The following is a 27,922-nucleotide window of genomic DNA, read 5'->3' as shown; positions in this document are numbered from 1 at the left end:
CTACCTCCCAATCCCATTTGCAGGAATCAACGGTGTCCTGTATGGATTCCTTTGAGAACTTTTATCAACACCTCCAGATTCCATCTCATGGTCTCCAATCCACTCTACTAAAAACTAAAGGGTAATATCTCCTTAGACATCTATCTCCTGATGATAGGAAAAAATAGGGTATAGGCACACACACACATGATAGGGTTGGATTTTGTGGCACACTCCTTTAATCCCAGCAGTTTGGAGGTAGAGCTAGGAGGATGACTGTGAGTTTCAGGCCACCCTGAGACACCACATGGTGCATTCCAAGTCAGCCTGGGCTATAGAGAAACCTTACTTTGAAAAGCCAAAACCAAACAGAAACAAACAAAAAACAACATGAACTCAGTACAGGGAGTGTACCCTTTCATTTCTGGAGTAAGAACAACTAGGCATTAAAAAGTAGGAGTATTTGGGGTGCACAGATGGCTTAGCAGTTAAGGCACTTGCATGCAAAGCCAAGGAATCCACAGGGTGAACTCCTCAGGACTCATGTAAGTCTGATTCACAAGGGGACACATGCATGTGGAATTCGTCGGCAGAGGCTGGAGGCCCTAGATCCCCCAATCTCAATATCTCTATGCACGTGTCTCTCTCTCTTTCTCTCCCACTCTCTCTCCATATACATATATATACATATATATATCAGACTCTTTCAATCTGTTTCAAACAAATAAACCAATCAATGAATAGAAAACGGTACGATACTGTAATTATACCTTTTCATTATTCCTAGTTTTGGATTTATTTGTAACAAAACTTTAGGTTTCGACACTTCTAGAATTACGTTCGTAGCTACATAATTCCAATAATTTTAACTTACCTTAGATATTTGTAAGGAAATGCATGATCATTACGTTCCAATCTGATAGTGGACTCTGTATCATGGAGAAAAGCAGAAGGAAATAATATATGAGTCATTTTTATGTGTGTGTAATATGCATTTTTAGATTCCCTCATTCATATTCTTTTTTTTTTTTAATGGAAGCCAGAATTTTTTTAAATATTTTATTTTATTTAAATATTTATTTTATTTATTTGACAGTGACAGACATAGAGGAAAGGACAGATAGAGGGAGAGAGAGAGAGAATGGGCGCACCAAGGCTTCCAGCCTCTGCAGACGAACTCCAGACGCGTGCTCCCCCTTGTCTATCTGGTTAACGTGGGACTAAGGGAACCGAGCCTCGAACCGGGGTCCTTAGGTTTCACAGGCAAGCGCTTAACCGCTAAGCCTTCTCTCCAGCCTCCCTCATTCATATTCATGAGGAAATGTCTAAAGATGATGTTTGTATAATGTGTAACATACATATACAGACAACTTGTTTTTTAAGGAGGGTATCACTCTAGCCCGGGCTAAGCTGCAATTCACTGTTTTCTCAGGGTGGCCTTGAACTCAAAGTCATCCTCCTACCTCTGCATCCCAAGTGCTGGGACTTAAGGTGTGCACCATGGGTCCAGCGGTGTGTAATGTATTTTTAAAGCTCAGATAATTGAATAGATCACATCTTGGCTCTCATTGATCTTAGTCTAACAGAGAATGCTAGGCAGGAAATGGTTATAAATTCAGGAAGATGCATTAACAAACAGATCGTTACATATTTGGGAGGTGTTTAGGAAGCTACAGTAGCTTGTTCACAAAGCGTGCCGTCTTGACTTGACTCCCTAGCTCCATCATTAAGCCTGCTCCCTGTGTCCTGGACTTCACCTGACAAGGGATGACCGTTCACTTCCATCAATTTGTCCATTTCTGCAGTAGATGTCTTAGGTGTTGATGGCCTCACCAATTTTTTCAATGGACTTTTTGTAATTTCACGTTTGTTTACTTTCTCCAAAGGACAGGCACTTTCATTTCTGCAAGGTAGTCATACAGAATAATGTGGTCTATTAATTCTACACCTCAACGTTACAAAACATTATGACAAAATTCCAAAAATTCCCCTTTCACATTACTTAAAATTTTAAGTTTTGTAATTTATAATTTGAGAGAGATGGAGAAAGGGACAGACAGAGAGAGAATGGGCAGACCAGTTTCTTGAGCCACTGTGACCATGCATCAAACGCCTGTGCCCCCTTGTGCGCATGTGTGACATTGCATGTTTGCATCACTGCACCTGGCTCCATGGGATCTCGAGATCAGAGCAGGATTTCTTATGCTTCACAGGCAAGCACCTTAACCAAATAGCCATATATGTGGTTAATAATTAATCATCATAAAAATGAGCCCAAATTAGACGGAAGCTTTCTTGGCAAAGAATAATTATCTAGCCTAAATTATTGCCATCATCTTACTTATCATTTTTCTCCTTAGTGTGAACGACTTTAGCAACTTGTAGAGCATGTTCTTCATCATCATAGTCAGCAGCATTAGGAGATGCGGGGCCATCGGCAGGAACAGAAAGAGGGGCAGGAACATCAGCTTCCGCAGAAATAGCAGGATCCAGAAGGGCAGCAAGAGGAGCAGGAGATTCAGGACCATCCTGAGCATTGGGACCATGAGAAACTCGGGGACTCTCAGAAGTACTGGAACCATCAGAAGTTATGGGACCAACAGGAGTACTGGGCCCCTCAGAAGTATCAGGAACATCAGAGGGATCAGGATCATCAGAAGTGCCCAGACTGTAAGGAGTGTCTGGACCATCTGGAGTGTCCGGATCATGAGGATTATCTGAACCAACAGGAATATCCGCACCATCAGTAGTGTCTGGTCCATCAGGAATGTCTGGACCATCAGGATTATGTGGACCATCAGAAGTGTCTGTACCATCAGGGCTGTCAGGACCATCAAGATTATCTGAAACAGTGGTCGTATCTGGACCATCACAAGTGTCCAGACCATCATGCGTGTCCAGACCATCAAGAGGATCTGGACCACCAGAAGAGTCAGGAGTGTAAGGAGAGTCCATTTCTGAAGTGGATGTCTCACGTGTTGGTATTCTCACCAATTCTCTCAATTGACTTTTTGTAATTGCACTTTTATTTCCTTTCTCCAAAGGATAGGCTCTTTCATTTCTGCAAGTTAATCATAGAAAACAATGTTTTGTAATAAATCTACTCATCAAGGTTGCAAAACAATTAGGGAAATTTACACACATTTACCCTGTTTATACATTTTTCAAATTTAACACTTTCTTTATTATTTTTTGGTGGGGGAGGGGTCAGATAAGAAGACCACTAGACAGAGAACAGACAATCTCAGCCACTGGGAACCAATGCCAGATGCACCCTTGGCCTTGTGTGCATGCGCAACGGTGCATGCTTAACTCACTGCATCTGCATGTGAGACCTGGAGGGGAACAGGATTTCTTAGGCTTCAAATGCAAACACTTAACCGCTAAGCCATGTCTTCATTTAAAGTCATTGCTACTCATAACAAAAAGCACAAAGAATTAGACATTTCTCTCTAGTGTTGTCTGAATGTTGTTAATTACATAGTTGAAGGCTAAACCTCCATTCCTGATACTTTCATGTCAGCACATCATTTGCATGTTGAATTCCATTAAGATACTGCTTTTGCATACTACTCCAGAAAATGCAGTCACCTGCAATTCCAGTCCGAATTAAATGACTAAACATGATCAGATACAGGGAGATGAATTAGATTTCAATGTGTTTTGCAAACTAGGTATGTTTTTGTTATATCAACCCTCTGTTCAACCCCATACTCATTTGTACCATTGTTTCTTTCCTCACCATGGCCTGCTTTCTATTTTCATGGATTTTTTATTTTGTTTTCTTTTCTTTGGCAAGGTTGGATCTTGCTCTCAGCTCTGGTTGACCTGTGATTCACTACGTACACTCTGGTTGTACTCAAACTCACAGAGATCCTCCTAGGTCCCACTCCCATTTGCAGAAATCAAAGGCGTCCTGCACAACACCTAGGTAGCCAAATGGATTCTTTTGAGAACTTTTATCAACACCTCCAGATTCCATCTCATGGTCTTCAATCCACTCTGCTAAAAATTAAAGGGTAATATCTCCTTAGACATCTATCTACTGATGATAGGAAAAAAATAGGGTATAGGCACACACACACATAATAGGGTTGGATTTTGTGGCACACTCCTTTAATCCCATCAGTTTGGTGGTAGAGCTAGGAGGATGACTGTGAGTTTCAGGCCACCCTGAGACACCACATGGTGCATTCCAAGTCAGCCTTGGCTATAGAAAAACCTTACTTTGAAAAGCCCAAACCAAACAGACAAAAACAAAAAACAACATGAACTCAGTACAGGGAGTGTACCCTTTCATTTCTGCAGTAAGAACAACTAGGCATTTAAAAGTAGGAGAATTTGGGGTGCACAGATGGGTTAGCAGTTAAGGCACTTGCATGCAAAGCCAAGGAATCCACAGGATCAATTCCTCAGGACCCATGTAAGTCTGATTCACAAGGGGACGCATGCATGTGGAATTCGTCGGCAGAGGCTGGAGGCTCTAGATCCCCCAATCTCAATCTCTCTGTGCCCGTGTCTCTCTCTCTCTCTTTCTCTCCCTCTCTCTCTCCATATACATATATATACATATATATATCTGACTCTTTCAATCTGTTTCAAACAAACAAACCAATCAATGAATAGAAAATGGTAGGATACTGTAATTATACCTTTTAATTATTCCTAGTTGTGGATTTATTTGTAACAAAATTTTAGGTTTCGATACTTCTAGATTACGTTCGTAGCTACATCATTCTCATTAATTTTAACTTACCTGAGGCATTTGTATGAAAATGCTTGATCATTACGTTCCAATCTGACAGTGGACTCTGTATCATGGAGAAAAGGAGAAGGAAATAATATATGAGTCATTTTTATGTGTGTGTAATATGCATTTTTAGCTTCTCTCATTCATATTCTGAGGAAATGTCTACTGATGATATTTGTATAATGTGTAACATACATATACAGATAATTTATTTTTAAGTAGGGTCTCACTCTAGCCCGGGCTAACCTGCAATTCACTGTTTTCTCAGGGTGGCCTTGAACTCAAAGTGATCCTCCTACCTCTGCAACCCAAGTGCGGGGCCTAAAGGTGTGCAGCATGGTGCCCAGCTGTGTGTAATGTATTTTTATAGCTCAGATAATTGAATAGATCACATCTTGGCTCTCATTGATCTTAGTCTAACAGAGAATGTTAGGCAGAAAATGGTTATAAATTCAGGTAGATGCAGTAAGAAACAGATCGTTACAGATTTGGGAGGTGTTTCAGAAGCTAAAGTAGCTTGTTCACAAAGCGTGCCGTCTTGGCTTGATTCCCTAGCTCCATCATTAAGCCTGCTTCCTGTGTGCTGCACTTCACCTGACACGCGATGAACGTTCACTTCCATCAATGTGTCCATTTCTGCAGTAGATGTCTTAGGTGTTGATGTTCTCACCAATTCGTTCAATGGACTTTTTGTAATTTCACGTTTGTTTACTTTCTCCAAAGGACAGGCACTTTCATTTCTGCAAGGTAGTCATACAGAATAATGGTGTCTCTTAATTCTACACCTCAACGTTACAAAACATTATGACAAAATTCGAAAAATTCTCCTTTCACATTTCTTAAAATTTTAAGTTTTGTAATTTATAATTTGAGAGAGATGGAGAAAGGCACAGACAGAGAGAGAATGGGCAGACCAGTTTCTTGAGCCACTGTGACCATGCATCAAACGCCTGTGCCCCCTTGTGTGCATGTGTGACATTGCATGTTGGCATCACTGCACCTGGCTCCATGGGATCTCGAGATCAGAGCAGGATTTGTTATGCTTCACAGGCAAGCACATTAACCGAAAAGCCATCTACGTGGTTAATAATTAATCATCATAAAAATGAGCCCAGGGGAATTCCGGTTAAGATGGCGGCGTAGGTACCACGCCAAAGCAGCCTAGGGGGGAAAAAGACCAAAAAAACTCAGCAAAATACACACTTTTACTAAAAAGTGAGGTGTATAGGAAATTGAGGCGGCAGTGGAGAAGTAGAAGAGTTATTGATCATCCAGAGCCTGCACAGGCGGAAAAGCGGCCCCGGCAGCTCGGCCGCGGCGCAGAAGAAAGCCGCCAGACTCTCGGCTCGAGCCGCAGGAAAAGCCAGGTGCGGGATTTTCCCCTCACACCGCGCTCTCCGCAACTCGGAAACGTGAGGGGAGAGCGGCAGCGAGCAGCGGAGGAGAAGACCGCGAGGTAGAAGAACACGTGGAGCAGTGAGAGATCCAGAGCAGCCGCGGCTCCCTCCCCTCCCTCAACGCATGAAGCCAGCTCCAGCGAACACAGCAGCGGCCCGGGACCCGGCCACGCCAACTTGGGCTGACAGCGGGACCCAAGCAGGAGCAGAGTTCGGCAGCAACTTCAGCGGCTCCAGCACCGGTACCAGCGGCCCCAGCAGCAGCGGACCCAGGAGCGGCAGCGGCGGCAGATCCCACAGCAGCGGCTTCGGGGGGGAGCAGCGGCGGTGGACACGGCAGCGGCAGCTTCAGCAGCGGTGGTGGCCCCGGTGGTGGCCCCGGTGGTGGCAGCTACGGCAGCAGCAGCGACTCGGTTTGCACCGTAGGAAAAGCAAGTGCCCAGCTCCAGAAATCAGAACAGCAGCCCGATGACCCTGGCAGCAACTTGACTGAGACCAAAATCACCCAAGGTAACTGGGATTGCACCAGGGAAGGGTCTCACTTGGTCACAAGCTGACTTGGATCCCTCAACAGACCAGAAATCTAAACCTCTTTGTTGATAGAGGATCTGGACATTATACTAACTACTCTTGCATACATACTCGGGGCTGTTTTTGATTGAATGTGTACAGTGTTTAGTTAAACTTTAGAATCTACCTGTATTTTATTCCACTCAGCCTGCTTGAATACTCCTAAAGCAGGGAAACTCAACCCCTAGGAACATCTTTGTAGATACTTAAGAGCCACACCTAATACCTTAAGGTCCTACCCTGAAAATATATTACATCAAATCAATTGATACAGCTAAGAATACACAGCTAGCTAGAAAATCCAAGCATTAACTTAATCCAAGATGCAAAAATATATACATTATAACACAAGAAACACTAAAAAGCAAGACGATATAAATCCACCTAAAAGTATTAATGCATCAGAAATGTCCTCCAGTGAGAAAGAGTTAGAGGAAATGCCTGAGAAAGAGTTCAAAAGAATAATTATAAATATGTTCAAAGAGGTCAAAGAACACATGAAAACAATCAAAGAAGAAATCAAAGAGGAAATCAAAGAGGAAATCAAAGGAATCAAAGAAGAGGCAGGACACCAATTTAATGAAATAAAGAAGGCAATACAATACATAAATAGGGAAATAGAAATAATAAAAAAAAAACCAGTCAGAATTACTAGCAATGAAGAACACAGTTAATGAAATAAAAAACTCTGTAGAAAATCTCACCAGTAGGATGGATGAGGGAGAGGACAGAATATCTAAGCTAGAAGACCAGGTGGCAGACCTAATGCAGTCCAACAAAGAGAAAGACAAACTTATAGAAAAGTATGAGTGGGAATTTCAAGATATTCAGGACACTATGAAAAGATCCAATATAAGAATTCAGGGCATAGTAGAAGGAGAAGAACTCCACTCCAGAGGCATAGTAGGCATCTTCAACAAAATCATAGAGGAAAATTTCCCCCAAATTGGGAAAGAGGTGCCAATACAGATACAGGAAGCCTTTAGAACCCCAGCCAGACAAAACCCAGAGAGAGCCTCTCCTCGCCATATTATAATCATACTTCCAAACACACAAACCAAAGAAAAAATATTGAAAGCAGTTAGAGAGAAAAATCAAGTTACCTACAAAAGCAAGCCCATCAGGATTACAGCAGATTATTCAACACAAACTTTTAAAGCCAGAAGGGCTTGGAGTGATATATTCCAAGTTCTGAAAGATAACAACTGCCAACCACAAGGTTACTTTATCCTGCAAAGTTATCCATTCAAATAGATGGAGAAATAAAGACATTCCATGACAAAAGCAGGTTAAAGGAGTATTTGAAGACAAAACCAGCTCTACAGAAAATACTTGATAGAATCCTCCATGCTGAACAAAAGGAAAAGCACACATATAAGGAACCTAGAAAAAACAAGCTATACTCAAATACCAGTTAACAGAAGAGAGCACAGGTAGAACCAGTAACACACACACACACACACACAAAAATGGCAAACATAAATACACACCTTTCAATAATATCTCTTAATATCAACGGTCTCAATGCCCCAACGAAAAGACATAGATTTGCAGACTGGGTTAAAAAGCAGGATCCTACAATTTGTCGTCTCCAAGAAACTCACCTTTCTACAAAGGATAGACATTATCTTAGGGTGAAAGGTTGGAAGACGGTGTTTCAAGCAAATGGGCCTAGAAAACAAGCAGGGGTTGCTATCCTAATATCAGACAGGGTAGACTTTAGTCCGACGTTAGTCAAGAAAGATAAGGAAGGTCACTTTATATTGATTAAGGGCACACTCCAACAGGAGGACATTACAATCCTAAACATATATGCACCTAACATGGGGGCTCCCAAATTCGTCAAACAAACACTATTAGAACTAAGGTCACAGATAACACCAAACACAGTGGTGGTGGGTGACTTTAACACCCCACTCTCATCAATTGACAGGTCATCCAGGGAAAGAATAAACAGAGAGGCATCTGGACTAAATGAGGTCATAGAAGGAATGGACCTAACAGATATATACAGGACATTTCATCCAAAGGCTGCAGAATATACATTCTTTTCAGCAGCACATGGAACATTCTCTAAAATAGACCATATATTAGGACACAAAGCAAATCTTAACAAATTCAGGAAAATTGAAATAATTCCTTGCATTCTATCTGACCACAATGGAATTAAACTACAAATCAGTAGCAAGAAAGGCTATAGAGCATACACAAAATCATGGAAACTAAACAATACACTACTAAATGATGAGTGGGTCAATGAAGAAATCAAAAAGGAAATCAAAAAATTTATAGAGTCAAATGATAATGAGAACACAACATACCAAAATCTCTGGGACACAATGAAGGCAGTTCTAAGAGGTAAATTTATAGCCTTAAGTGCCTATATTAAGAAATTAGAAAGGTCGCAAGTAAACGACCTAATGCTTCGCCTTAAAGCCTTGGAAAAAGAAGAACAAGGCAAACCAAAAATTAGTAGACGGGAAGAAATAATAAAGATTAGGGCAGAAATTAATGAGATAGAAACAAAAAGAACAATCCAAAGAATTAATGAAACAAAGAGTTGGTTCTTTGAAAGGATAAACAAGATTGATAAACCCTTAGCAAATCTGACCAAAAGAAAGAGAGAAGAGACACAAATTAGTAAAATCAGAGATGAACAAGGTAACATCACAACAGATTCCAGAGAAATTCAAAAAATCATAGGGACATACTATAAAAGCATATACTCCACAAAGTATGAAAATCTGAAAGAAATGGATGATTTCCTTGATCTATATGACCTACCTAAATTAAATCAAAATGAGATTAATCACTTAAATAGACCTATAACAAACATGGAGATCCGAACATTTATCAATAATCTCCCAACTAAAAAAAGCCCAGGCCCGGATGGATTCACTGCTGAATTTTACCAGACTTTTAAGGAAGAGCTAACACCATTGCTTCTTAAGCTTTTCCAGGAAATAGAAAAAGAAGGAATTCTACCAAACTCCTTCTATGAGGCCAGCATCACCCTGATACCAAAACCAGGCAAAGATAGAACAAAAAAAGAAAATTACAGACCAATCTCCCTCATGAACATACATGCAAAAATTCTCAACAAAATATTGGCAAACAGAATACAAGAGTATATCAAAAAGATCATTCACCCTGACCAAGTAGGCTTTATCCCAGAGATGCAGGGATGGTTCAACATACGCAAATCTATAAATGTAATACATTACATAAACGGGTTGAAGGACAAAAATCACATGATCATCTCATTAGACGCAGAGAAAGCATTTGACAAAATCCAACATCCCTTCATGATAAAAGTCCTACAGAGACTGGGAATAGAAGGAACATATCTCAATATAATAAAGGCTATTTATGACAAGCCTACAGCCAACATATTACTAAATGGGGAAAAACTGGAAGCTTTTCCACTAAAATCAGGAACAAGACAAGGGTGTCCACTGTCCCCACTTCTATTTAATATACTTTTGGAAGTCTTGGCTATAGCAATAAGGCAAGAGACACACATAAAAGGGATACAAATTGGAAAGGAAGAAATCAAGTTATCATTATTTGCAGATGACATGATTCTATACATAAAGGACCCTAAAGAGTCTACTAGCAAGCTGTTAGAGCTGATCAAAACCTACAGCAATGTAGCAGGATACAAAATAAATACACAGAAATCAGTAGCCTTCATATATGCTAACAACAAACACACAGAGGATGAAATCAGAGAATCACTCCCATTCACAATTGCATCAAAAAAAATAAAATACCTTGGAATAAACCTAACCAAGGAAGTAAAGAATCTATACAATGAGAACTTTAAAACACTCAAGCGAGAAATTGCAGAAGACACTAGAAAGTGGAGAAACAACCCTTGTTCCTGGATTGGAAGAATCAATATCGTGAAAATGGCAATCTTACCTAAAGCAATCTACACATTTAATGCAATCCCCATCAAAATTCCAAAGGCTTTCTTCATGGAAATAGAAAAAACAATCCAAAACTTCATTTGGAATCACAAAAAACCTCGAATATCTAAAATAATACTGAGCAACAAAAAAGAGGCTGGTGGTATCACCATACCTGATTTTAACCTATACTACAGAGCCATAGTAACAAAAACAGCATGGTACTGGCACAAAAACAGACATGTAGATCAGTGGAACAGAATAGAGGACCCAGATGTAAGCCCAAGTAGCTATAGCCACCTGATATTCGATAAAAATGCCAAAAATACTCATTGGAGAAGAGACAGCCTCTTCAGCAAATGGTGTTTTGAAAACTGGATAAATATCTGCAGAAGGATGAAAATCGATTCTTCTCTCTCGCCATGCACAAGAATTAAGTCCAAATGGATTAAAGACCTTAACATCAGACCGGAAACTTTGAAACTGCTAGAGGAAAAAGTAGGGGAAACCCTTCAACATATTGGTCTTGGCAAAGACTTTCTGAATACAACCCCAATTGCTCAGGCAATAAAACCACAGATTAACCACTGGGACCTAATGAAATTACAAAGATTTTGCACCGCAAAGGACACAGTGAAAAAAGCAAAGAGGCAACCTACAGAATGGGAAAAAATCTTCGCCAGCTATATATCTGATAGAGGATTAATATCTAGGATATACAAAGAACTCAAAAAGTTAAATAATAAGGAATCAAACAAGCCAATCAAAAAATGGGCTATGGAGCTAAATAGAGAGTTCTCAAAGGAAGAAATACGAATGGCATATAAGCATCTTAAAAAATGTTCTACGTCACTAGTCATCAGGGAAATGCAGATTAAAACTACATTGAGATTCCATCTCACTCCTGTCAGAATGGCCACCATCATGAAAACAAATGATCATAAATGTTGGCGGGGATGTGGAAAAAAAGGAACCCTTCTGCACTGCTGGTGGGAATGCAATCTGGTCCAGCCATTGTGGAAAACAGTGTGGAGGTTCCTAAAGCAGCTAGAGATTGATCTACCATATGACCCAGCTATAGCGCTCCTAGGCATATATCCAAAGGACTCATCTCATTTCCTTAGAAGTACATGCTCAACCATGTTTATTGCTGCTCAATTTATAATAGCTGGGAAATGGAACCAGCCTAGATGTCCCTCAACAGATGAGTGGATAATGAAGATGTGGTACATTTATACAGTGGAGTTCTACTCAGCGGTAAAGAAAAATGAAGTTATGAAATTTGCAGAAAAATGGATGGACCTGGAAAGTATTATACTAAGTCAGGTAACCCAGGCCCAGAAAGCCAAGCGCCACATGTTCTCTCTCATATGTGGATCCTAGCTACAGATGACTGGGCTTCTGCGTGAAAATGAAAATACTTAGTAGCAGAGGCCAGTAAGTTGAAAAGGAGACATAAAGGGTGGAGAAAGGAAGGGAGGAGGCTACTTAATAGGTTGATATTGTATATATGTAATTACAATGATTGTAATGGGGAGGTAATATGATGGAGAATGGAATTTCAAACGGGAAAGTGTGGGGGTGGGGAGGGAGGGAATTACCATGGGATATATTTTATAATCATGGAAAATGTTAATAAAAATTAAAAAAAAATGAGCCCAAATTAGACGGAAACTTTCTTGGCAAAGAATAATTATCTAGCCTAAATTATTGCGATCATCTTACTTATCATTTTTCTCCTTAGCGGGAACGACTTTAGCAACTTGTAGAGCATGTTCTTCATCATCATAGTCAGCAGCATTAGGAGATGGGGGACCATCAGCAGGAACAGAAAGAGGGGCAGGAACCTCAGCTTCCTCAGAAATAGCACGATCCAGAAGGGCAGCAAGAGGAGCAGGAGATTCAGGACCATCCTGAGCATTGGGACCATGAGAAACACGGGGACTCTCAGAAGTACTGCAACCATCAGAAGTTATGGGACCAACAGGAGTACTGGGCCCCTCAGAAGTATCAGGAACATCAGAGGGATCAGGATCATCAGAAGTGCCCAGACTGTAAGGAGTGTCTGGACCATCGGGAGTGTCCGGATCATGAGGATTATCTGAACCAACAGGAATATCCGCACCATCAGGAGTGTCTGGACCATCAGGAATGTCTGGACCATCAGGATTATGTGGACCATCAGAAGTGTCTGTACCATCAGGGCTGTCCGGACTATAAGCATTATCTGAAACAGTGGTCGTATCTGGACCATCACAAGTGTCCAGACCATCATGCGTGTCCAGACCCTCAAGAGGATCTGGACCACCAGAAGAGTCAGGACTGTAAGGAGAGTCCATTTCTGAAGCGGATGTCTCACGTGTTGGTATTCTCACCAATTCTCTCAATTGACTTTTTGTAATTGCACTTTTATTTTCTTTCTCCAAAGGATAGGCTCTTTCATTTCTGCAAGTAAATCATAGAAAACAATGTTTTGTAATAAGTCTACTCATCAAGGTTGCAAAACAATTAGGGAAAATTACACACATTTACCCTGTTTATACATTTTTCAAATTTAACACTTTCATTATTATTTATTGGTGGGGGAGGGGTCAGATAAGAAGACCACTAGACAGAGAACAGACAATCTCAGCCGCTGGGAACCAATACCAGATGCACCCTTGGTCTTCTGGGCATGCGCAACAGTGCATGCTTAACTCACTGCATCTGCATGTGAGACCCGGAGGGGAACAGGTTTTCTTAGGCTTCAAAGGCAAACACTTGACCGCTAAGCCATGTCTTCATTTAAAGTTATTGCTACTCATAACAAAAAGCACAAAGAATTACACATTTGTATCTAGTGTTGTCTGAATGTTGTTAATTAAATAATTGAAGGCTAAACCTCCATTCCTGATACTTTCATGTCAGCACATCATTTGCATGTTGAATTCCATTAAGATACTGCTTTTGCATACTACTCCAGAAAACGCAGTCACCTGCAATTCCAGTCCGAATTAACTGACTAAACATGATCAGATACAGGGAGATGAATTAGATTTCAATGTGTTTTGCAAACTAGGTATGTTTTTGTTATATCAACCCTCTGTTCAACCCCATACTCATTTGTACCATTGTTTCTTTCCTCACCATGGCCTGCTTTCTATTTTCATGGATTTTTTATTTTGTTTTTTTTTGTTTGGCAAGGTTGGATCTCGCTCTCAGCTCTGGTTGACCTGTGATTCACTACGTACACTCTGGTTGTTCTCAAACTCACAGAGATCCTCCTAGGTCCCACTCCCATTTGCAGGAATCAAAGGCGTCCTGCACAACACCTAGGTAGCCAAATGGATTCTTTTGAGAACTTTTATCAACACCTCCAGATTCCATCTCATGGTCTTCAATCCACTCTGCTAAAAATTAAAGGGTAATATCTCCTTAGACATCTATCTACTGATGATAGGAAAAAAATAGGGTATAGGCACACACACACATGATAGGGTTGGATTTTGTGGCACACTCCGTTAATCCCATCAGTTTGGTGGTAGAGCTAGGAGGATGACTGTGAGTTTCAGGCCACCCTGAGACACCACATGGTGCATTCCAAGTCAACCTGGGCTATAGAGAGACCTTACTTTGAAAAGCCACAACCAAACAGAAACAAACAAAAAATAACATGAACTCCGTACAGGGAGTGTACCCTTTCATTTCTGCAGTAAGAACAACTAGGCATTTAAAAGTAGTAGAATTTGGAGTGTACAGATGGCTTAGCAGTTAAGGCCCTTGCATGCACAGCCAAGGAATCCACTGGTTCAATTCCTCAGGACCCATGTAAGTCTGATTCACAAGGGGATGCATGCATGTGGAATTCGTCGGCAGAGGCTGGAGGCCCTAGATCCCCCAATCTCAATCTCTCTGGGCCCGTGTCTCTCTCTCTCTCTTTCTCTCCCATATACATATATATACATATACATATCTGACTCTTTCAATCTGTTTCAAATAAATAAACAAATCAATGAATAGAAAATGGTAGGATACTGTAATTATACCTTTTAATTATTCCTAGTTGTGGATTTATTTGTAACAAAATTTTAGGTATCGCCACTTCTAGAATTACGTTCGTAGCTACATCATTCTCATTAATTTTAACTTACCTGTGGCATTTGTATGAAAATGCTTGATCATTACGTTCCAATCTGACAGCGGACTCTGTATCATGGAGAAAAGGAGAAGTAAATAATATATGAGTCATTTTTATGTGTGTGTAATATGCATTTTTAGCTTCCCTCATTCATATTCTACGGAAATGTATACTGATGATGTTTGTATAATATGTAACATACATATACAGATAACTTGTTTTTTAAGTAGGGTCTCACTCTATCCCGGGCTAACCTGCAATTCACTGTTTTCTCAGGGTGGCCTTGAACTCAAAGTGATCCTCCTACCTCTGCATCCCAAGTGTGGGGACTAAAGGTGTGCAGCATGGTGCCCAGCTGTGTGTAATGTATTTTTAAAGCTCAGATAATTGAATAGATCACATCTTGGCTCTCACTGATCTTAGTCTAACAGAGAATGTTAGGCATAAAATGGTTATAAATTCAGGTAGATGCAGTAAGAAACAGATCGTTACACATTTGGGAGGTGTTTCAGAAGCTAAAGTAGCTTGTTCACAAAGCGTGCCGTCTTGGCTTTATTCCCTACCTCCATCATTAAGCCTGCTCCCTGTGTGCTGCACTTCACCTGACACGCGACGACCGTTCACTTCCACCAATGTGTCCATTTCTGCAGTAGATGTCTTAGGTGTTGATGTTCTCACCAATTCGTTAAATGGACGTTTTGTAATTTCACGTTTGTTTACTTTCTCCAAAGGACAGGCACTTTCATTTCTGCAAGGTAGTCATACAGAATAATGTTGTCTATTAATTCTACACCACAACGTTACAAAACAATATGAAAAAATTCCAAAAATGCCCCTTTCACATTACTTAAAATTTTAAGTTTTGTAATTTATAATTTGAGAGAGATGGAGAAAGGGACAGACAGAGAGAGAATGGGCAGACCAGTTTCTTGAGCCACTGTGACCATGCATCAAACGCCTGTGCCCCCTTGTGTGCATGTGTGACATTGCATGTTTGCACCATTGCTCCTGGCTACATGGGATGTCGAGATCAGCGCAGGATTTCTGATGCTTCACGGGCAAGTCCCTTAACCGCAAAGCCATCTACATGGTTATTATTTAGTCATCATAAAAATGGGCCCATATTAGAATGAATTTTCTTGGCAAAGAATAATTATCTAAATTATTGCCATCATCTTACTTATCATTTTTCTCCTTAGTGGGAACGACTTTAACAACTTGTAGAGCATGTTCTTCATCATCATAGTCAGCAGCATTAGGAGATGCGGGACCATCGGCAGGAACAGAAAGAGGGGCAGGAACATCAGCTTCCGCAGAAATAGCAGGATCCAGAAGGGCAGCAAGAGGAGCAGGAGACTCAGGACCATCCTGAGTATTGGGACCATGAGAAACTCGGGGATTCTCAGAAGTACTGCAACCATCAGAAGTTATGGGACCAACAGGAGTACTGGGCCCCTCAGAAGCATCAGGAACATCAGAGGGATCTGGATCATCAGAAGTGCCCAGACTGTAAGGAGTGTCTGGACCATCGGGAGTGTCCGGATCATGAGGATTATCTGAACCAACAGGAATATCCAGACCATCAGGAGTGTCCGCACCATCAGGAATATCTGGACCATCAGGATTATGTGGACCATCAGAAATGTCTGTACAATCAGGGGTGTCAGGACCATCAGGATGATCTGAAGGAGTGGTAGTTTCTGGACCATCACATGTGTCCAGACCATCGTGGGTGTCCGGACCATCAAGAGTATCTGGGACACCAGAAGTGTCAGGACCGTAAGGAGAGTCCATTTCTGAAGCGGATGTCTCACGTGTTGGTATTCTCACCAATTCTCTCCATTGACTTTTTGTAATTGCACTTTTATTTCCTTTCTCCAAAGGATAGGCTCTTTCATTTCTGCGAGTTAATCGTAGAAAACAATGTTTTGTAATAAGTCTACTCATCAAGGTTGCAAAATAATTAGGGAAAATTACACACATTTACCCTGTTTATATATTTTTCAAATTTAACACTTTCATTATTATTTATTTGTGGGTGGGGGTCAGAAAAACAGACCACTAGACAGACAACAGACAATCTAGGGCTCTCAGCCACTGGGAACCAATGCCAGATGCACCCTTGGCCTTGTGGGCATGCGCAACAGTGCATGCTTAACTCACTGCATCTGCATGTGAGACCCGGAGGGGAACAGGTTTTCTTAGGCTTCAAAGGCAAACACTTGACCGCTAAGCCATGTCTTCATTTAAAGTTATTGCTACTCATTACGAAAAGCACAAAGAATGACACATTTCTCTCTAGTGTTGTCTGAATGTTGTTAATTACATAATTGAAGGCTAAACCTCCATTCCTGATACTTTCATGTCAGCACATCATTTGCATGTTGAATTCCATTAAGATACTGCTTTTCCATACTACTCCAGAATGCTCAGTCACCTGCAATTCCAGTACGAATTAACTGACTAAACATGATCAGATACAGGGAGATGAATTAGATTTCAATATGTTTACCAAACTAGGTATATTTTTGTTATATGAACCCTCTGTTCAACCCCATACTCTTTTGTACCATTGTTTCCTTGCCCCACCATGGCCTGCTTTCTATTTTCATGGATTTTTTATTTTGTTTTGTTTTGTTTGTCAAGGTTGGATCTCGCTCTCAGCTCTGGTTGACCTGTGATTCAAAAAGTACACTCTGGTTGTACTCAAACTCACAGAGATCCTCCTAGGTCCCACTCCCATTTGCAGGAATCAAAGGCGTCCTGCACAACACCTAGGTAGCCAAATGGATTCTGTTGAGAACTTTTATCAACACCTCCAGATTCCATCTCATGGTCTTCAATCCACTCTGATAAAAACTAAAGGGTAATATCTCCTGAGACTCTATCTACTGATGATAGGAAAAAAATATGGTATAGGCACACACACACACACACACACAGAAAAGGTTGGATTTGTGGCATACTCCTTTAATCCCAGCAGTTTGGAGGTAGAGCTAGGAGGATGACTGTGAGTTTCAGGCCACCCTGAGACACCACATGGTGCATTCCAAGTCAGCCTCGGCTATAGAGAAACCTTACTTTGAAAAGCCACAACCAAACAGAAACAAACAAAAAATAACATGAACTCAGTACAGGGAGTGTACCCTTTCATTTCTGCAGTAAGAACAAGTAGGCATTTAAAAGTAGGAGAATTTGAGGTGCACAGATGGCTTAGCAGTTAAGCACTTGCATGCAAAGCCAAGGAATCCACAGGTTCAATTCCTCAGGACCCATGTAAGTCTGATTCACAAGGGGACGCATGCATGTGGAAATCGTTGGCAGAGGCTGGAGGCCCTAGATCCCCCAATCTCAACATCTCTATGCACGTGTCTCTCTCTCTCTTTCTTTCTCTCCCTCTCTCCCTCTATATACATATATATACATATATATATATATGACTCTTTCAATCTGTTTCAAACAAATAAACCAATCAATGAATAGAAAACGGTAGGATACTGTAATTATACCTTTTAATTATTCCTAGTTGTGGATTTATTTGTAACAAAATTTTAGGTTTCGCCACTTCTAGAATTACGTTCGTAGCTACATCATTCTGATTAATTTTAACTTACCTCTGGCATTTGTATGAAAAAGCTTGATCATTACGTTCCAATCTGACAGTGGACTCTGTATCATGGAGAAAAGGAGAAGTCAATAATATATGAGTCATTTTTATGTGTGTGTAATATGCATTTTTAGCTTCCCTCATTCATATTCTGAGGAAATGTCTACTGATGATGTTTGTATAATGTGTAACATACATATACAGATAATTTGATTTTTACGTAGGGTCTCACTCTAGCCCAGGATAACCTGCAATTCACTGTTTTCTCAGGGTGGCCTTGAACTCAAAATGATCCTCCTACCTCTGCATGCCAAGTGTGGGGACTAAAGGTGTGCAGCATGGTGCCTAGCTGTGTGTAATGCATTTTTAAAGCTCAGATAATTGAATAGATCACATCTTGGCTCTCATTGATCTTAGTCTAACAGAGAATGTTAGGCAGAAAATGGTTATAAATTCAGGTAGATGCAGTAAGAAACAGATCGTTACACATTTGGGAGGTGTTTCAGAAGCTAAAGTACCTTGTTCACAAAGCGTGCCGTCTTGGATTGACTCCCTAGCTCCATCATTAAGCCTGCTCCCTGTGTGCTGGACTTCACCTGACACGCGATGAACGTTCACTTCCATCAATGTGTCCATTTCTGCAGTAGATGTCTTAGGTGTTGATGTTCTCACCAATTCGTTCAATGGACTTTTTGTAATATCATGGTTGTTTACTTTCTCTAAAGGACAGGCACTTTCATTTCTGCAAGGTAGTCATACAGAATAATGTTGTCTATTAATTCTACACCTCAAGCTTACAAAACAATATGACAAAATCCCAAAAATGCCCCTTTTCACATGACTGAAAATTTTAACAGTTTTGCAATTTATAATTTGACAGAGATGGAGAAAGGGACAGACAGAGAGAATGGGCAGACCAGTTTCTTGAGCCACTGTGACCATGTATCAAATGCCTGTGCCCCCTTGTGTGCATGTGTGATATTGCATGTTTGCACCATTGCTCCTGGCAACATGGGATGTCAAGATCTGAGCAGGATTTCTGATGCTTCACAGGCAAGTGCCTTAACCGCAAAGCCATCTACATGGTTATTAATTAGTCATCATAAAAATGAGCCCATATTAGAATGAATTTTCTTGGCAAAGTATAATTATTAAATTATTGCCATCATCTTACTTATCATTTTTCTCCTTAGTGGGAACGACTTCTACAACTTGTAGAGCATGTTCTTCATCATCATAGTCAGCAGCATTAGGAGATGCCGGACCATCGGCAGGAACAGAAAGAGGGGCAGGAACCTCAGCTTCCTCAGAAATAGCAGGATCCAGAAGGGCAGCAAGAGGAGCAGGAGATTCTGGACCATCCTGAGCATTGGGACCATGAGAAACTCGGGGATTCTCAGAAGTACTGCAACCATCAGAATTTATGGGACCAACAGGAGTAATGGGACCCTCAGAGGTATCAGGAACATCAGAGGTGTCAGTATCATCAGAAGTGCCCAGACTGAAAGGAATGTCTGGACCATCGGGAGTGTCCGGATCATGAGGATTATCTGAACCAACAGGAATATCCGCACCATCAGGAGTGTCCGGACCCTCAGGAATGTCTGGACCATCAGGATTATGTGGACCATAAGAAGTGTCTGTACCATCAGAGGTGTACGGACCATCAGGATGATCTGAAAGAGTGGTAGTATCTGGACCATCACAAGTGTCCAGACCATTGTGGGTGTCCGGACCATCAAGAGTATCTGGGACACCAGAAGTGTCAGGACTGTAAGGAGAGTCCATTTCTGAATTGGATGTCTCACGTGTTGGTATTCTCACCAATTCTCTCAATTGACTTTTTGTAATTGCACTTTTATTTCCTTTCTCCAAAGGATAGGCTCTTTCATTTCTGCAAGTTAATCGTAGAAAACAATGTTTTGTAATAAGTCTACTCATCAAGGTTGCAAAACAATTAGGGAAAATTACACACATGTACCCTGTATATATATTTTTCAAATTTAACACTTTCATTATTATTTATTTTTTGGGGGGTCAGATAAAAAGACCACTATACAGAAAACAGACAATCCAGGGCTCTCAGCCCCTGGGAACCAATGCCAGATGCACCCTTCCCCTTGTGTGCATGCGCAACAGTGTATGCTTGACTCACTGCATCTGCATGTGAGGCCTGGAGGTGAACAGGTTTTCTTAGGTATCAAAGGCAAACACTTAACATCTAAGCCATGTCTTCATTTAAAGTTATTGCTACTCATTACAAAAAGCACAATAAATGACACATTTGTCTCTAGTGTCTGAATGTTAATTACATAATTTAAGTCAAAAACCCTGATTCCTGATACTTTCATGTCAACACATCAATTGCATGTTGAATTCCATTAAGATCCTGCTTTTGTAAACTACTCCACAATTATCAGTGACCTGCAATTTCAGTCGGAATTGACTGACTAAACATGATCAGATACAGTGAAATGTAGATTTCAATGTGTTTTTCGAACTAGATATGTTTTTGTTACCTCCACCCTCTGTTCAACCCCACACTCATTTCCACCACTGTGTCTTTGCTCCACCATGGCCTGCTTTCTACTTTCATGGATGTTATGTTTTGTTTTGCAAGGTTGCGTCTTGCTGTCAGCCCAGGTTGACCTGTGATTCACTATGTACTCTGTGGCTGTACTCAAAATCACAGCGATCCTCCTAACTCCCACTCCCCTGACGGCGTGCTCTACAACACCCAGCTAGGCAAAAGGATTCTTTGGAGAACGTTTATCAACACCTCCAGATTCCATCTTATGGTCTCCAATCTACTTGAACAAAGACTAAAGGGTAAAATCTCCTTAGACATCCATCTACTGATGATAGGACAGAAATTGAGTATACACACACATATGGAATTTTATCCAACTCTAAAGACAATGAAATTATTAATTATATAGGAAATGGGTGGATAGAAGTGGAAAATATTATACTAACGGAGTACCCCAGGGTCACAAAAAGAAAACTGCATGATTTTCCTAACATGTTGATCCTGCCTTTCATGTGTGTACAGATGCAGTAAGGAATTATGTCCATAGGCATGGGCATGAAACTGGCTGGATCTAGATTTCTAACACTTGGAAATAAAATGTCAGTTCAATTAGAACACAAATTTCTTTCTCTACTGCATCATGTCCAAAGATTGCAATCATTTCTCAAAAGAATGATGTAAAAAGAAATCTCTCCGTTGTCCAGTGCCCTTCACTTCTAAGTAGTTCTTGAATCCGTTGATGGGGAAACATTGTCAAAGGTGTTAGGTGTCAATATCCACTACAGCCAAACTTCCATCATCACTGCTCCTGCTCGTCAGTGTGCCTGGGGTCCATCTTCCTGCACCGCTCAGCAATGGGATGGAGCTGAGCACCCTCCTACTTTGAATGAAGAGGACATGAATCTGCACAATTTCCAGAGAAACTGAGCAGTTTACAATTCCTGTTGAGGGAAAGGAATAATCGGTGGTCTTACCTTCTCCCAGTTCGGTGTAGATCACCGGACACGTGACTGCCGTCAACTTGCGGTTCGGGCACAGTCCCCATTTCAAAAGGAGACCCCGCGCTGGTTGATGCAGACACGGATTCGCTTGTAGTGAATTTGCTATTTTCACTTTTCTTTTCTTCTGCCAGAGGGCAGGGGGCTCCATTCCTTTAAGAGATTCATGAAAGTCAATGTTTTCTACTGTTTCTTCTAAGAAGATTACAAAACAATAGGGGAAAATTCCACTCCTCCACTGATTGTTTTTTCAACCGTTTTCATTTGTTCTAGAGAGACAGAGCATGTGGCAGGTAGGAGAGACGGGGTGAGGCGCGCACTCCAACCACTGCGAATGACCTCCAGATGCAAGTGCCACCTTCTGCCGCAGGCTCACATGGCTCCTGGGAATTGTGCCTGTGCCATTTGGATTTGAAGGCAAGCGCCTTATTGGCTTAGTCATCTCTCCTAGACCTACTTATCTTTAAACGAATTTTTAACATGAGAATTACCAGGAAATGACAAGGAAAGATATATTCTCTGATCATAAAATGGACACAGGTACAATTGATACTATGTGGTACACGAGGCTTATGCGAGAAGTTGTAACTGAGCTCAAGGACGTCTTTACATGGACAACAATGTAAACAAGGGGATGAACAATGAGGGGCATCAACCATGGAGATAAGAGACACCAGACACATGGTGCCTATGATGTCTAGATACTTCAATGGAAACGAAAACAGATGAATGCAAACAGAGACGATGTCATATTACTTGTGAATGCTACCCTCACAGGATCGACCTCACTGAATATAACAAATGACGCAGTGACGGGAGTGATGCATTAGCGATTTACACCATATTTTGGTTTTCTTTTCAAATGTAACAATGTTCAATATAAATGATGTGAAATGTAGCATGGAGTTGGGTTTTGTGGCATACTCCTTTAATCCCAGCAGTTGGGAGGCAGAGATAGGATAATTACTGTGAGTTTCAGGGCACCCTGAGACCTCAAATGATGCATTCCAGGTCAGCCTGGGCTATAGAGAAACCTTACTTTGAAAAGCCAAAACCAACCAGAAACAAATGAAAAAACACCATCAACTCAGTACTGGGAGTGTACCCTTTCATTTCTGCAGTAAGAACAACTTAGGGATTTAAAAGTAGTATAACGCGAAGTGCACAGATGGCTGAGCAGTTAAGGCACCTGCATGCAAAGCCAAACAATCCACAGGTTCTATTCCTCAGGACCCATGTAAGGCTGATTCACAAGGGGACATATGCATCTGGAAATCAGCTTCAGTGGCTGGAGGCCCTAGCACCCCTAATCATACTTTCTCTCTGTCCCTCTCTCTGTGTATGTACATATACATATGTACATATGTGTGTGTGTGTGTGTATGTATATATATATATATATATGTATATATATATATATATATATGTCTGACTCTTTCACTCTTGTTCAAATAAATAAAACAAATCAAGAAATAAATAACAGTAGGATACTGTAATTATACCTTTTAATTATTCCTACTTTTGGATTTCTTTGTAACAATACTTTAGGTTTTGCCATTTCTAGAATTACTTTTGTAACTACATCATTGTCCTTAATTTTAACTTACATTAGGCATTTGTATGAAAATGCTTGATTATTACGTTCCATTCTGATGGTGGAATCTGCATCATGGAGAAAAGGAGAAGGAAATAATATATGAGTCATTTTTATGTGTGTGTAATATGCATTTTTAGCTTCCCTCATTCATATTCTGAGGAAATGTCTACTGATGATGTTTGTATAATGTGTAATATATGCAGGTTTTTTTTTTGAAGTAGGGTCTCACTCTAGCCCAGGCTGACCTGAATTCACTATATTCTCAGGGAGGCCTTGACCTCAAAGTGATCCTCCTACATCTGCCTCCCAAGTTCAGGGACTAAAGGTGTGCAGCATGGTTCCCGGCTGTGTGTAACATATTTTTAAAGCAATCCTAAGTGAATAGATGACACCATTTATCTTACTTTAACAGAGAATCCTAGGTAAATAATGATTATAAAATCAGGTAGATACAGTAAGAAACAGATTGCGACAGGTTTGGGAGATGTGTCAGAAGCTAAAGAAGCTTGCTCAGAAAGCCTACCCTCCTGGCTGGATTCCCTAGCTCCCTCGTTAAGCCTGCTCCCTGTGTGCTGGACTTCACCTGACACGAGATGACCGCTCACTCCCTTCGGTGTGTCCATTTCTGCAGTAGATGTCTTAGGTGTTGGTATTCTCACCAATTCTTTCAATGGACTTTTTGTAATTTCATGTTTGTTTCCTTTCTCCAAAGGACAAGCACTTTCATTTCTGCAAGGTAGTCAAACAGAATAATGTTGTCTATTAATTCTACACCTCAAGCTTACAAAACAGTTTGACAAAATTCCAAAAATTCCCCTTTTCACATTTCTTAAAATTTTAACAGTTTTGTAATTTATAATTTGACAGAGATTGAGAAAGGGACAGACAGAGAGAATGGGCAGACCAGTTTCTTGAGCCACTGTGACCATGCATCAAATGCCTGTGCCCCCTTGTGTGCATGTGTGACACTGCATGTTTGCACCATTGCTCCTGGCTACATGGGATGTGGAGATCTGAGCAGGATTTCTGATGCTTCACAGGCAAGTGCCTTAACCGCAAAGCCATCTACATGGTTATTAATTAGTCATCATAAAAATGAGCCCATATTACAATGAATTTTCTTGGCAAAGAATAATTATCTAAATTATTGCCATCATCTTACTTATCATTTTTCTCCTTAGTTGGAACGTCTTTCACAGCTTTTAGAGCATGTTCTTCATCATCATAGTCAGCAGCCTTAGGAGATGCGGGACCATCGGCAGGAACAGAACGAGGGGCAGGAACATCAGCATCCACAGTAATAGCAGGATCAAGAAGGGCAGCAGGAGGTGCAGGTGAATCAGGACCATCCTGAGCATCGGGACCATCAGAAACACGGGGATTCTCAGATGTACTGGAACCATTAGAAATTTCAAAACCAACAGAAGTAGTGGAAGCCTCAGAAGTATCGGGAACAGCAGAAGTATCAGGATCATCACAAGTGTCCATACTGTGAGGAGTGTCTGGACCATCGCGAGTGTCTGGACCATCGGGATTATCTGGACCATCAGGCTTATCCAGACCATCAGAAGTGTCCGAAACATCAGGAGTGTCTGGACCAACAGGATTATCTAATACAACGGTATTATCTGGACCATCCAAAGTGTCCGGATCATCATGGTTATCCGGACCATCATGAGTAACTGGAACATCACAGGTGTTAGGACCATCGGGATCATCTGAACTATCAGGACTATCCTGTCCACCAGGAGTGTGTAGATCATCAGGAGTGTCTGGACCAGCAGGAGTGACCAGACCATGCGTATTGTCTGAATCATTAATAGTATCTGGACAATCACAAGCGTCCAGACCATCAGGAGTGACTGGAAGATCAGGGTTATCTGAAGCATTGGAAGTTACTGGACCATGATGAGTGACCAGACCATCAGGATATTCTGAAACATTGGTACTATCTGGAGCATCAGAAGTATATGGACCATTAGCTGTGTCTGGAACATCAGGATATTTTGAACCATCGGGAAATACTGGGCCATCAGAAGTGTCCAAGCCATCAGGAATGTACGGACCATCTGGAGTGTCTGGACCATCAGCATTAGCTGGACGATCAGAATTGTCTGGACCATTGGGACTATCATTACCATCAGTGATATTCGGACCATCAGTAGTGTTTGGATCATCAGGAGTGTCTGCACCATCAGGAGTATCTGGACCATCATAAGTGTCCGGACCATCAGCAGTGTCCGGTGCAGATGAGGCAAGGGGAGCATGAGGACGGTAAGGACAAAGCATCACTAGGAGCAGCAGGAACAACAGGGGCATGAGGAATGGCAGGGGCAGGTGGAAGAAGACAAGCAAGACGAGGAGGAAGAGCAGGTGCAGATATATAGGAGAAGAAAGGGGAGCATGATCAGCAGGAGCAGAAAGGTCAGTGGGAGTATCAGGATCATGCAGAGGATTGGGAACATCCAGAGAATCAGGACCATCTGGAGAATCAGGACCATGCAGAGTATCGGTACCATCAGGAATATGAGGTGCATCCGGAGCATCAGAACCATCCAGAGTATCACAAGCAGAAGGAGCAGGAGAATCGAATGGGTCAACATCAGGGATAGTAGTGGCAGGAGTAGAAGTTGGGGCAGGAGAAGCAGGAGGGGCAGGAGTAGCAGGAACAGGAGGATCAGTGCCATCAGCAGCAGCGGCAGAGGAGGCAGGAGCTGCGCTACCAGAACCAGGGGCAGCAGGGTCGGCAGCAGCAGAAACAGTAGCTGCGGCTCTACGATGTAACTTCTCTGAGCCTGTCAGTTCCTTAAGTAAGCATTTCTTCCTCACTCGTTCAACCTTTAATGAAAGTTGCAGTCGTGTTACTTTCCACTAAAAAGAAGTTTTATGGCTTTTCTATGTTTGTTTTTCTCTTTTCATTTTGTTATTGTGTTTTTCCAGGTAGGGTCCCCCTATACACCAGGCTGACCTGGAATTCACTATGTAGTCTAAGGGTGGCCTCAAACTCACGGGGATCCTCCTATCCCAACCTCAATAATACTAGCATTAAAGGTGTGCGCCATCACGCCCGCCTCCGTTCATTGCTTTTATCGCTTGTCACTTCCTTTCCGTGACTTAATTATAGTGAAGAAAGTGTTGGTTTTAATTTTTAGCTATTTGAGATGGACAGACAGCCATAGGCAGATATTCATAGAGTATGGGTGCACTAGGGTATCCAGACATTGCAAACAAACTCCACACGCATATGCCACCTTGTGCATCTGGTTTATGTGGGTCCTGGAGGAATGAACCTGAGTCCTTTGGCTTTGCAGAGAAATGCGATAACTGCTAAGCCATCTCTCCAACCCTACAACACATTTTTGTGCCTTACATTGATTTTATCATATTCAATCATTGATTTTTGAAATAAATTCTGCTTTCTTTCTTCTCAAGTGAAAGAACCAGAGTGTTCAGGGATCTCAACAAACGACAGGCTTCCTTCCGTGTCTCCTTCTGTTGTGCTCTACGTCACCTACCATGCTCAGTCTCTGTGTAGGGGGACAGGAGTAAAGGTATTAAAAAGACCAAATGCAACTTCTTCCACAATGAACTCAGGGAATTTCTAGAGTTGCATTCATTGATGATTGGATTTATTAAGGTTTAATGGGGAGAGAGGAGGGGAATGGCTCAGTGATTAAAAGTGTTTACACGGGTTGAATTTCTCAGTTCCTCCTCTAAAGTCAGCCAGATGATTTCAGCCTCAGAATCTGTGTCTTTCATTCGAGTGGCATAAGACACAGGCACGCTCATGTGTGTGGTTGAATCATTACTAGATGGATTTAGGCATGAGTCATGTCAGTAAAAAGCCCTGTAAAGTCCATTTGTCCGTGGGACAAGTATTCCTAACTCAATTTTCCTGTACAGTATGGACTTTCAAAAACATTTTCTACCTCATCCATTACTACTTCAATGATTGTACTAGTCATATTTAATTTTATCAAAGTGATGAATAATTAAATTGGTGTTAACTTCACAACTTTGCAAATAAACAATCCTGGGCAGAGAACTGCCGCATTTTAAAACTAATCACTACCAAAACAAAATTCACAACAAAACAATGAATTTCAGAACGTGCATTTTACCTGGGCATTGAAGTCATTGTCTTGCTCGTCTCTTTCAGTTTCAGAATCACGAGCACCTCTGTTGGTCGCCCTTCAGAATGACAGGGGATGATGAGTAACTTTAGTTATTAAAATAGTGTGGTACAAGGTCACTTTTCTACATAATCAATAAGAGGTCTTCATTTATGAAGTAAAAGTGGCCTTTTCAAAGCTGGTAGATATTTATGCCTTTACCAGTTCACTATGCGGGAAGTTCAACAGAGACCAACCAGGTCCATACGGGACACCTACAGGCTGCATATTGGCAGAGTCTGCGCTGTGTGTCTATATCATGTTCTTCTCTTGAAGGTATCCCAGAACACTCCCT

At 41.3% G+C, this 27,922-nt stretch overlaps 1 protein-coding gene across 1 annotated transcript in view; it reads right to left on the bottom strand.

Moving 5' to 3' along the window:
• Window positions 1–375: 375 nt before the first annotated feature.
• The window catches only part of LOC123453703 (dentin sialophosphoprotein-like), a 39,698-nt gene continuing 12,151 nt past the window's right edge, over window positions 376–27,922 (bottom strand). Inside the window, exons 8-19 of the mRNA XM_045131328.1 lie at window positions 27,577–27,646; window positions 24,618–26,293; window positions 24,039–24,184; window positions 23,466–23,520; window positions 21,836–22,012; window positions 19,506–20,225; window positions 5,324–5,469; window positions 4,736–4,790; window positions 2,321–3,040; window positions 1,737–1,882; window positions 854–908; window positions 376–403 (exon numbers count right to left, since the gene is read on the bottom strand). Coding sequence (XP_044987263.1) covers window positions 376–403; window positions 854–908; window positions 1,737–1,882; window positions 2,321–3,040; window positions 4,736–4,790; window positions 5,324–5,469; window positions 19,506–20,225; window positions 21,836–22,012; window positions 23,466–23,520; window positions 24,039–24,184; window positions 24,618–26,293; window positions 27,577–27,646 — 3,994 coding nt within the window. The remainder of the gene's footprint in view (window positions 404–853; window positions 909–1,736; window positions 1,883–2,320; window positions 3,041–4,735; window positions 4,791–5,323; window positions 5,470–19,505; window positions 20,226–21,835; window positions 22,013–23,465; window positions 23,521–24,038; window positions 24,185–24,617; window positions 26,294–27,576; window positions 27,647–27,922) is intronic.

Source organism: Jaculus jaculus, chromosome 12 (genome assembly GCF_020740685.1).
Source record: "Jaculus jaculus isolate mJacJac1 chromosome 12, mJacJac1.mat.Y.cur, whole genome shotgun sequence".
Classification (NCBI taxonomy): Eukaryota; Metazoa; Chordata; class Mammalia; order Rodentia; family Dipodidae; genus Jaculus; species Jaculus jaculus.
This window is presented reverse-complemented; position numbering and strand designations above follow the sequence as displayed.